Source organism: Malaclemys terrapin, chromosome 3 (assembly GCF_027887155.1).
Source record: "Malaclemys terrapin pileata isolate rMalTer1 chromosome 3, rMalTer1.hap1, whole genome shotgun sequence".
NCBI classification, from domain to species: Eukaryota; Metazoa; Chordata; order Testudines; family Emydidae; genus Malaclemys; species Malaclemys terrapin.
In genome coordinates this window covers 109540638-109552979 of record NC_071507.1, presented here as the reverse complement: position 1 = coordinate 109552979, position 12342 = coordinate 109540638, and the positions used below count along the sequence as shown (strand labels likewise).

Below are 12342 nucleotides of genomic sequence, written 5' to 3'. Positions count from 1 at the left end.
CTGGCTTTAGGTAACCCCAGTTAGTCTGTCATTAATGCAGACTTGGTGTAGTGTCCAGTTGATCCAAGTTCCAATTGAAATCAGTGGCCATCTGAGGGTGCTCATCATATTGCTTTTTTTCAGCTGACACTCTTGTCTAACTGCCCCAGGGAAACGCTGGACTAAACTTGGCTTCCTGAAAGTGATTCTTGTTAGAAAGTACCTGGATATCTGAAACAAGAAAATGCTTCAAATGCTGAAGTTGGTTTTAAAGTTCCTTCTTTTAATAGGCAAGAGTATAAAAATGTATGTTACTCTGATGACAGAATTAACACAGGGTTGAAGTTCATAGCTAGTATTTGAGGTACAGATGGCTCATCTCTTGACTTACTCTGTTTTGCTTACCTAAGATGGGTTTTAAGTTCCCAGCCGGCACCTTTTAATAATACCTAGCTCCCTTCATCAGTTGATCTCAGAGTGCTTTACCAAGGAGGTCAGTATCACCATTTTACCAATGGGGAAAACTGAGGCACAACAGTGAAGTAACTTGCCCAAGGCCACCCAGCAGACCAGAGGTAGGACCAGGAATAGAATCAAGATCTCCTGAATCTCAGTACAGGGCTCTATCCATTAAGCCACATTATTGTCTTCATACAAACAGAAATCCCACTGGCTCTTCAATGGAAGTTTTACCAAAGTAAAGACTTCTTGATTTGACCCCAAAAATGAGACACTGTTTCAATTTAATGATGCTTTAAAAATATTCCCTATAATTTAGCTCAGAAGGAATCTAGGTGCTTAACTATTAAAAAAGTCCAGTAACACTGAACAGCATACATAGATGTTGCATAGCATAGTGCTGAGATACCATCATGACAGACATAAAAACCTAGATAGCTGAAGTCTAAAGCCACTTAGTGCTATAATATACATGCCCTAGTTACTGATGAACCAGCTGTGCCTTAAAAAGAAGAACAGCTGTGCCTTAACAGTGTTGAGTTCAACTCTCCAGGACCCCTATTTAAAGTTTGAAAGACTAAATGCTCCCTCCCCCATCTTTCATTGACCTACCTGTGATTATGAGCTGGCAAGTTTATTGTGTTGAAAGAGATATGAAGTTTAATTCTCAGTGTATTGATTTCTGGGGAACAAAAACCAAAAAACCCACCAACAAAACATTGATTTTTATATATCACAAAATAAACCCTTGTATTGATGAATATGTAGGAAGGGAGGGGGATAGTGTTGGGCAAATGAAATTCCAAGTCATTTATATAAAAAATATAATACTTTATTTTCAACTAGAAAGGTGCAAACATGTAACTTTTGGTCACACTTCTCAACAAATAAACTGTTCAAAGAACAGCCACGGTCAAAGAAAGAAACAAATGCTCTCAGGTGGATAAACTGATCAGCTACAAAAGAGCCATTCATTTTACTTAAAGCCATTTGTTCACTAAAGCTGAGGCAACCATATTTTTACCATACAAATGGATGTTTCCCAAGGATGCAGGCACCTCATCTTTAGCAAACAATCTGTCTTGATTTTGATTCACTGGTCACCCTAACTGAACAATTTCCATTAGAGGATCTATTTCATGCTTTGAATGCATTGTCAGACAAGCTTTACGTCCTACCTATTTCTTTCAAAACAAACAAAAAAAGGTAACATTAAAGTATCAAAGCATTAACAAAGGCACAAAACTTTAAATTAATTTAGATAACTGTACATATATATACAGTATTTACAATATTAATAAAAATCTAGCTTGTTACAGGCAAATTAACTGCCACAAGCTGTCCAGTCAAATAGACATGATTCTGATTCTTCTTGAACAAGTCATTTGAATCAGTGTCAAAGCTGAAACGTTACAGTCCTGACCAACAGAACACATTTTACTTAGCACCTTGCTGGGTAATGATTTACATTCCCGCCATTGCTGTCACTCAACCAGTGTCAGCACACATGCTAAGGGTCTCTTCTTCAATTGCACTACTAGGTGGAACACACGTTACCATACTAAGGGAACATTGATCTTCCTGCATATGCCCCCTAGTACGCCCTAAACACCACTCCATGAACAGTGTCCTCTGAAGCTGTGCTTTGCTGTGGTCCCATGAGCCATTTTACTTTCTTCTTCAAACCAATGTTTGGGGTCGGAAGACAATTTGTCTTAAGTCACATGGAACAGTCTGAACTTTTTGGAAACAGATTTAAATACTTTGTGCTATCGAATCATGTTTACAAAATGAGATGCCAGTCAGGTCAAGTTGAGAGCCTAGTGTCTCCTGCTTTATGCCATGTCTCCATACATCTTTCGGTAGTACAGAGACTCAAAGATGTCATTGTCTCCAGGGCAGTTGTAGTGGCATGCACAGGTCTTGATGAACATCATTCTCCTCTTCATGACCTCACCGTCAGGGCATTTGAACTCCACAGGAAGAGTGGCTGTTCTGTGGGGGGTGCAGCAACGTCCATCAGTGCAGACCCCACAGAATTTAGCTCGATAGGTCTTCACACTGGTACAGCCGGAGAGCTCAAACTTGATGGGCTTGGAGATTTTGGGGGTGCGAATACACTTTTTGCCTTTCTGTGGGGCAACAAATGAAAAAAGTTTAGAAGCCTTATTTAAAAGATTGTACAATTTCCATTCATATTTCTATCCATTAATTTCATCCTGTTATTATATGCAAAGAGGTTAATACTCTGATCCTCATGAAGGTTTCACATTCAAACAAGACAGTTTAAATAGTGTTCAAATTGTATTATACTTATCTAATGGCTAAAATAGGTGCATTTATGTATAACAATTCTTGAATATTCACTACTGGGATGAGACCTTATATAATATTTACTTGGTTCTGAAAGTGGATAAATTAGAGCTATACATCTTCTGTAAAACTGGGTCTATGCTGAAACATCCTTAGAAGTGTATATAGATGGCATATTTACCTTGATGTTTTCCTCCAAGTCTGCCTCACAAGGTCTGACCATGCAGAGTCTGCTTTGCTTCTCCAGTCTGCAGAAGGCATTGTCATTGGTGACTCTGGTGGAGATGCCCATTCCACAGGTCTTTGAGCAAGCACTCCATTCCGTGGTCTGGACCAGGCAGTTGGCACGCATCATCATTGCTTGGTCAGGTCCATAAGTGTCTTCTGGTCTGTAAGCTGTGGAGCACATGTCAACAGGATGAGATTGTGGCAGAGAGAAATTGTGCAGATGCTATCCTCTCAGTGTATTAATGTTGCACAAACGTAGGATATTTATCCTTGGTGTGATTCCACTGAAGGCACTGGAGTCACATCAGGGCTGAATCTGGTCCATTAGGATAATCATCACTGCATTATGTATTTCAATCTACTGCATTGGCAGGCCAACAACATTCATTTAGATCTCAACTCACCAGCTAGAGCAGGTCCAACCGCCGTCTGTTCTCGGAGCTCATCGCACACCCATTCCTCGCAGCACTTCCCAGGGAGCTTAACTCTTCGTGGGGAAGGACAGTCTGGGCTGGGCAGCCGGACATCCATGCTGCACAGGGGCACGCACCCCACCGCCCCGTCGAGGCAAGTGCACTGGTATTTGCAGCTGCTCTGGAAGGACTCCCCGCTCCTGTACACCATCCCTCCGAACACACAAGGGGCGCCGTCCCGAGCTGCAGACAGTGAGAGAGAGACAGCCGGACATAAGCACTCCGGGAAAGGCTCAGCCATTCGCGTTGCCACTGTGGGGAGGGCGCGCAGCAGGAGCTGGGGGAGCCGTAGTTTCCACGGCTCCCGCTGAGGGGGAGGAGGCGGGGATGACAAGATCACCGCTGTGCAATGGAGCTGTGCCCTGTAGAGAGAACCTACTCTCCCATGGAAGGCAGCCAGAGGGGGGGTTGGGCATGAATTGGACGGGGTCACTTTTAAAGGCTCTAGCACCCCAGATCTCGGCCCTCCCCGCTCACTGCCGCCCCCCGCGGGGAGAAGCAGAGCCCTCCGGACGCCACTTACCGGTGCACACGCCGATCTTGCGGTTGGCCGGCGAGCCGAAGTCGCAGAAGAGCCCCTTGTGGTGGTCGCAGGGGTCCCGCTCGGTGCACAGCTCGCCCAGCTGCTTGGCGCACACCCTGCAGCATCCGCAGCCATCCTGCACCAGGCTCACCCCAGCCGGGCACATGGGCGGCGGCCCCGCCCCGCACTGGCACTGCCCGCTGCAGTCCTGGCCGGACACCTCCTGCAGAGAGAAGGAGACGGGAGGAGGTCAGGGGAGCCCGGCTCGCTGCGCTTCGGATCCCCGCGTCCCCAGCGACCCTCCCTCCAGTCCTTCAGCTGGGGAGGCGGGCGATGGGGGGAGGCACTTACCGAGCAGAGGAGGGCGACAAGCAGCGCCACGGCGAAGCTGCTGGGTCCCATTCGTGCGGCCATGCTCGGCAGCGGCTCTCGGCAATAGACGGGGCAAAGGCTCCTCGGCTTGTCTGTCCTGCGGGCGGAGGGAGTTGAGTCAGTGGGCCGTGGTGTTGAGCTGGGTTCCCTGTCTGCTGTCCGATCGCCTCGCGAAGTTCCTGTCTCTCTGGCAGGAGAGTTGTTCTATGGGTCTGAAGCAGGGAGCCTGGTTGCTTTTATACACTCCAGGCGCCCCGGGCTCGCCAATCGGCTGAATGGAGTCCTACACAAACAGCGACATTCCTGACATTCCTCCCCACCTTCCTGCCTCATCAACTCGCACCGGATTGATCCTGACCCCTTGACACTCAGCATTCCTCCTGTCTGCAAAAGCTGGCACACTTCAGCACACAAAAAAGGCGCTGTATTTCCATCACCAAATGGCATTTCCCCCCTTCCAGCCTCATACTCCTGATTTTATATGATGTAAAATACTTTTCAAAATTATTTTTAGATGACAAACCTCTGTTTCAAACTACTTTTGCTTTGCCCACCCTACCTCCAAATTACATAAATCGTATTAACAAGCACTTCACTACAAGATACAAACTCCTGGGAATTCTGAACCAACGAAGACGTCTTAAATATCTATCGGGACAGGATACATTTGAACCACCACCAGCAGCCCTGGTAACAAGAAAGGAGCTGTTTTAAAACCCACAGGAGTTCAAAAGAAACTGCATGTAAAATCTGTTATAAACTCAGAATTCTTCATTACGGAAGGAGAAACTTTTTCATACTAACGATTGCTGCTGCTGCTTATAATATTATCTGAGAAGGTGTAATTTAGAGGGAAAGTTACTGTTAATCAAGTTTATTGGCTTATAATAGCTGAGACTAATTTGCTATAATTAAAAATTAACCTTTTACTTGGATGGGAGGTTCCATTATTCTGTCTTTCAAGGAAGCACATTCTTTGATATTAAATTATTCCAGAGAAAAATACTCATCAATAGTAGATAAGAATCTGTTGTTCGATTCAACACAAGCGATTAATGCTGTGACAGGCAGCTACTTCAAGTGGGGCGGGGGGAGCAGGGAGAAAGGTTGTGGGGATGGTTGCTAGGAACAACCATGGGAATTCTTTTTCTTTCTTTTTTTTTTTCTTGGCTAGAAAATACAAGACATTACTAATTTTAAAAGGTGGATTGCTCTCTACTGACTTATTTAGAGAGTGGGTGACTAGCCTTCCCTAGATACACACTTTTTCAACTTTGGCAACCAGTTTTGGAGCACTGAACACTCTGGGCATTTTGTTACTACCAAAAAAAGTCATAATTATATCATGAGGATTGGTTATAAATTGAGTCTGTGTGTTACTGAATCATACTGAATATTTGAAATGTGTTCCTTTCCCAATAGATGTTCTCTATGAATAGAGAGTCCCTATTTACCCTGAAATACTTGGCACAATGAAGTGAGGCTGAAGTGTGGAAGAAGTGTCTCTTATTTCCCACTGCCTGCTTGCAGCTGTCATTGGTGAGTAACACATTCCTAGGGCATCTCTGCTTCCCTCTTGCTGATTATGCCTCGTAAGATTAAAAATCAGTTTGGCTTGTCACCAAACCCTGTAGTTCTTAAGTATCTTGGTCCTTATTAAATAATCATGAACCACGTTGTTCTTATTTATTTCAGCAGGAAGGATGGCTTCCCAATCCGGCATCATTTGTCTGTGCAGTGATGTCATGTTGATTGACCCCAGCTTTAACACAATGAATGCCAGCATGTTGACTTTTGACCTGTTTAAGTATGCTTGTGTTTATTGAGACAGACAGAGTTAATGCACTTTGTTAGGCAAATTGAAGTCTAGTTGATGGATATTTTTAAAAAGATGTTTGCATATAACCACTCCCTCCTCCCACACTTTCACACTTGTGATACAGCAACATGGAATTACAGTTTTACTAAATTCAGAAAGTGATCTCATCTCTTCTACTGAATTTTAACAGACTGAATCAGTCCAATTCCATTATAAATAACATCACTCGCAAATGGTTATTTATGTTATTAACAATTCACACTCTGGGCCTAATTTTCAAATATAGTGGCCTTTACGAGAAACCTTAATCCTACTTTTGGATGCTCAGATTGATACTTGGGCTAAATTCTGTCCTCAGATACATACATCACTGGCTTGTTGCTTTTCTGAGGGCAACATTTGACCTTTAGGCATGTTAATGGCCATTCTATAGACCCTATCCAGCTTTTATGGAAACGAATGGTAATCTTTTATTAACTTTAATGGGAGTTAGACTGGGCTGTAGTACTGAGGTGCTGATCTGAATGCCCAAATGCAAGATTTGATTGTCCTGTTTAGACACTAGCATATGAAATTTGGGTCAGTTATGTGGTAGCTGATCTGTGAAGAGTGGTGAAATGATAAACATAATCTCTCCTGTGTGTGTGTGTAACTTCCATTAATGTCACTGGGGAGACTGGGTATGTGTGGAGGGGAGAATGTACCTCAAAATCTCTCTAATTTAAAAATCCAATATTCTATATTGTACTGCAAAAGTGTATTTATCTTCTGGCACTCCTCTTTGCCTTCAAATTAAGGTTCTTGGCACTCCTCTTTGCCTTCAAGTTAAGATTATGCCATTGCTTCTGTTAAAAATCCCAATTTTTCATAAAGAAAGTATATCTTTGCTATTTAAAAAAATCCAGAGGAATAGTTATGGTAAATAATACATTTCCAAACTTCTGAAGCTTCCCAAAATCCATATTTACCTAAAGACTGTGATGACCCCAGTACTGGGTAAATAATATGCATACCAAACTATGTATAACATGCATACCAAAATGCAAATGTAACCAGGTAAACAGACTGCCTTTTAAAAATGCCTAAATATGGTAGGAGATCATCAGAGAGAGGCTCTAGACATGTTTCATAGCTTTCTGTGTAAGAATTTTTTTCAGAGAAATAATTTTTTTATTAAACAAAAACCTAAGAAGTTCATTGACAGAAAAAGTATGTTTTAAAGTAACAGAACACCAGAAAGCAGGAAATCCAAAGTGAAGGGCCAAGTCTGTCCTTAATTCAAATCACATAATGGGCCAAATACAGCTGTCCTCATCCATCTGTTGTTCATTGTCTTCAGTAAGAGTTTGGCTGCAGGACTAATTCTGTGCTCGCTGTGTAAATTGGGAGTAACCTCACTGGAATCTAAGGTGTTTCACCAGTGTAAATATGCCCAGAATCCAACCCTGCAGAATTTGGCTTCATGTTGTTTTATTTCTTTCACTGTTTATAAATGACTCATCAAGTGTGTGTGTGTGTGTGTGTACGTGTGTGTGTGTGTGTACATGTACAGGGGAGGAAGTAAAGTGGAAATAGGGGCTTCTTATAACATTACGCTTCTCTTTCCTTATTATATAATAGGCTATATCCTTATTGATGAACAGTATGTCATGGTTTGAAGAACTACATCTTGGAGTTGATTCATAAAAGGTTAAAATGCACTAATATTGAGTTATATACAGGTGTTTATACAGCAAATGCTTTTTAGCCAGTGTATTTTTTCTGGTGAAATTAAGAATTCACTATGTTGGCAGCACAACCCTATTGACACAGCTATACCCGGTATGTGTGTGCCTGCATCAGCTTCAGTTGGTACAGTTCCTTTGGTTAAGTCTTGTAAAATGTACAGGTGTGGATATGCTACATTCCTTCCCTTATGTTTTTCCTTTTTTTTTTCCTTCCCCCCCAAAAGTTCACTTGATCAAGTATCAGACATACTGAAACCTGGCAGGACTACAGGAAAGTGGCTAGACTTGGAGTGTTTGTGTACTTAAAGAAGGAATCTTGCACATTTTCAACTTTCAGTCTCAGATATTTTCTTATAAGAGCAATTGGAAGTCTGAGCCAGCCCTCAAAGCGGAAATCAATAGCTCCCAGAGAAACATACCCAAGGAATGTGAATCTGATCCAGGAACCATACGCAATGCACATACAGTACCGTCTTCCTTATAGGAAGTCTGGCCGTATATGGACATGTGTACCCTGAGCTATTTTTCATCATGATGGTCTTGTAGTTGGCTATAGACATTTCTAGTTTGCCCCAGGTTTAACAATGTACATTAATTTCCCTCCCCAAAAGCCCTCCAGAATATTTCTTAAATTGTAATAAATATTATCCTAAAATCCTAAGGGATCCAGTTAAACTTACATCAACATGTATTTGTTTAAAATAAAGACTTGCTGTGCTACTGCAGAAGTGGAAATGAAGTAAAAATAAAAAGCTCTACTCTGTCTTGAATTTGCTGCTCTTCTGTTTGTCTTTCTTAGAATTCATGTGATGACTCATTCTGTATATCCACAAGTATAGAAAGTGCTCAGGTACAATAACTGCTACAGATTCACAACTTTTTGCGGCGGGGGGGGGGGGGGGGGGTTCATGAGCTAGTGAATTTCCGAAGGCAGAGAAAAATGGAGAGAAAACACTTCTTTTTCCTAAGAACTGTCAAGCAGCTTTTCCATGTTTTCCATCTAATTTATTCCATCTGTATAACTATAATACTGTGGGCTAGATCCTCAGCGGTGTACATTTTCTTAAATGAAACTTCACCAATTTACACCCGCAAATCCTGCCAATGAGATTTTACTTGTTAATGGCATTAACTCTTCTTAGAAGCATACAGGCAAAGAGAGACTGGATGGTGTGGGAGATGGCTTCTGACCTCCAAAGGTGTTTATTACTAAATTGCTGGTTCAAATCCAATACTAAAGACACAGAGTTAGATTCTATGTTGATGGAGCTTCTTTTTGAAATCAAAATCACCAGCAGAGAATTTGGCCTCAAATTGTTACCCCGGAGACCAGTTGTGGAATTAAGTAGTGTTCAGCAGCATGAACCATAATGCCATAATGTGTAACTCCCTATTCATAGACCTGAGTTCATTCTTATTCCTCAGTCATAAATATTGTCACTTAAATATGTGATATTTTATTACTTGAAGTGTCACTAGAAGGGTTGCTTTAAACTTCTGGCTTAATTTTCTGAAAAGTCACCACTGTTTTTCATGGACATGTGTGGTCTTAAAGTGGTAAAGTGATTACTGGAAATAAAATAATCTTAATCATGAGAGTATTCCAAACATATATAAAACTGTCTATATTAAGTCAAGATTACCTTTAAAGTGAACTGAAAGGCATTTTATCTGCCAAGACCTAGGTCCAGAGCATCTGGATTTCCCCTGAAACATCTGATGGCACCATTAACAGTGGAGGGAGCTGCATTCATTGCACTAAGGTAGATGTCAGAAATGTCATTAGTATTTGATGGGAAAAACAGAGCCCTTAACACAGGTCATGGCATGTGAGTGAGGAGGGAATTGACTCTCAATTATCAGGCTCTATTTATTCCCAGGTTTTGCTAGAGGGTATAGGATTTCCAGCAGTTGTAAGCCCAATTAATGTGGGATTGCAATGACTCAAAAGAATCCCTCCTTACAATGGCTTGAACAGTCCAAAAAAGTGACTGGAGCTGGCTGAAGATGAGACATGCTATACCCAGTATGTGTGTGCCTGCATCAGCTTCAGTTGATACAGTTCCTTTGGTAAAGCCTCTGGATTCAGTTCAGTCCCCTAGGCAACCTTTGATGCCATCTCCTGGAGGAACCCCTGGGGAGAGTGGTGATGGAAACACTGCCTTCCCTCTCCTGAAGGCTAATGCCCTGGGTGGCACAGCAGGAGAGTGCCCCCCTTCCTGATCTCCTACATCAGCAAATCAATCCCATTTTGTTTTAAAATGCATTTGCTCACATTTTCTAAAGTTTGCACATAAATTCTATTGGGGCCAAATCAAGGGTATTTCGCTAAGTTAGGCATGTAGGATGGGCCCCTTGTTGACATAACATCCTAGGAGTTCTTATTTCATGTACAATATTATTTTTAGTTCATTTTTAAACTTTAATGTCTTCCATTTGCAATATGTTGTGGTACGCATGAATTTCTCCTGCCGCTGTTCTTGTATGCTTCTTCTTGGTCCTGAATCACCCATTCTGGTATTACTGGAAGTCCTAGCATGTTGTAATAAAAACAGTGAGACTTGGTCACATCCCAAGGGAGGTCTGAAATCCATTGTGATCATTTTACTGCTCTGCATACCAAAGCCATTATGAATTTCTCTCTCTTACCCTTGCTGCAGGAGTGCGATTCGGACAATCTCATACATATTTGAGCAATATGCTCATCTGACAGAATGTTGAAAATAAAGGCCAAAATGTTTGAATGTGTGTCTATACCTAGGCACCTCAGTCCCTACTTAGACACTTAGGGAAAAGTGGCTAAGCTTCCAGAAAATTTTGCCCAATCAATAAACTTTTTGTATTGAGCCACAGAATGACAGAAAGTCATTGGGTCACCCACTCTGTCTCTGTCATTGAAAAAGAACAAGAAAAAGAAGAAAAAGTGTTGCAAGAATTGATGGTTTGACAGTTTGATGCATAATGACAGTTCTGTTGCATCAATGAGACAGGAATGTATGTTTTCAAGAGCTCTATCTGTGAATATCAAATTAACATACAGCAGTAACTTCCGTTGTAACTATAGAATTTATGTGCATATGTAAAGGTGGGAAAGTCTTATATGGACAATATGCTTATTTCTAGTGTTTGAACAATTTTGTTGATTGAAAATGATTGTCCCACACCCTCATCACTTTGGATCCTTTTTTTCTTTCTCTGTCTTAATAAAAGTATATGGTGTCCCTTTAGGTCAAGTGATAGAAGCCCGTCCTTTTGGAGGAAGGGCACTTGAACTCCATCCATAGAGTCATAGATTCCAAGGCCAGCCAAGAAGGGACCATTGTGATCATCTATTTTCGCATTTTGTGTAACTAGACTTGGAAGGATTATTTTTATTGGTAAATATCAGTAAACATCAATTTCACTATACACACACAAACCCACGGAAACATATGTCCATCACTAATAGTAGAAATTTACAGATAGGCAAAGTAAGAAAAATGCTTCTTGAGTACTTATTAGAATTTGATTTTTATATCTTTTAACATGTGATGTTGACAGTTTATATTAGTAGATCCTTGTAGACTGCTGCAGTTTTAATTCTGGTTATAAAGCTTTTAACTTTTTGAAAACAAAGTCTACTGTCATTAAAAAAATGTTTTTTGCTGTGTTGTTGTAGCTGTAATGGTCCCAAGATATTAGCGAGATAACGCGGGTGAGGTGATATCTTTTATTGGACCAAATAGTGATAGCGACAAGCTTTTGAGCATACACAGAAGAACAACTCTATGTAAGCTTGAAAGCTGGTCTCTTTTTACCAACAGAAGTTGGTCCAATAAAAAATATTACCTCACCTACCTTGTCTCTCTTGTTAAATAATTTGTTTACCCGCCCTGGTGTGTCTGAGCCTCCTCCCCACCCCCCATAATTTCCTGTAACTGTGAAATTTAAATTGGTAAAAATTGAAGATAATGCTTAAAAATAAACATCTATATTTTCCATCAAAATTATAAAAAAAAAAAAAATAGAATTCTACTAAGCCTGTTTATAACACAAGCCAAAGAACTCCCCCAGAATAATTCCAGTTGCAACTAGAGCATATTTTTTAGAAAAATATCCAGTCTTGATTTAAACATTGTCAGTGATGGAGTGTCCGCCACAACCTTTAGTAAATTGTTGCAATAGTTAATTACCCTCACTGTTACAAAAGTATGCTTTATATCCAGTCTGAATTTATCTAGCTTCAACTTCCAGACCTATTTGTGCTCTGCAGTTCAGAGTGGCCAGAAGAATAACAAGCAATAAGTCCTGGAGTCACAGATTGTTTACTCTGCCTCCATTAGCTGTTACTATCATACTCACTGACTCTGTGGGTGCTCTGGGGCTGAGGCACCCACAGAAAAAAAAATAGTGGGTGGTCAGCACCCACCAGCCACCTGCCGATCAGCTGTTCGGTGCCCCCTGCTGATC

General features: G+C 41.3%; 1 protein-coding gene and 1 long non-coding RNA gene across 3 annotated transcripts; one reads left to right on the top strand and one right to left on the bottom strand.

Moving 5' to 3' along the window:
• Positions 1-241: 241 nt before the first annotated feature.
• On the bottom strand, positions 242-4541 carry CCN2 (cellular communication network factor 2). Its single transcript, XM_054023404.1, has 5 exons — positions 4327-4541; positions 3976-4198; positions 3384-3635; positions 2933-3147; positions 242-2570 (listed from the first exon to the last, which is right to left on the bottom strand). The coding sequence occupies exons 1-5, from the start codon at positions 4387-4389 to the stop codon at positions 2274-2276; spliced, it is 1050 nt and encodes a 349-aa protein (XP_053879379.1). The 5' UTR covers positions 4390-4541; the 3' UTR covers positions 242-2273.
• A 142-nt stretch (positions 4542-4683) lies between these two features.
• On the top strand, positions 4684-8663 carry LOC128834529 (uncharacterized). Of its 2 annotated transcripts, none has more exons than XR_008444442.1 (3): positions 4684-5037; positions 5770-5886; positions 8118-8663. It is a non-coding gene; the product is annotated as an uncharacterized LOC128834529 (long non-coding RNA). The 2 variants fall into 2 exon arrangements; XR_008444441.1 differs by having other exon boundaries at positions 4684-5090.
• The last annotated feature ends 3679 nt before the right edge of the window (positions 8664-12342 follow it).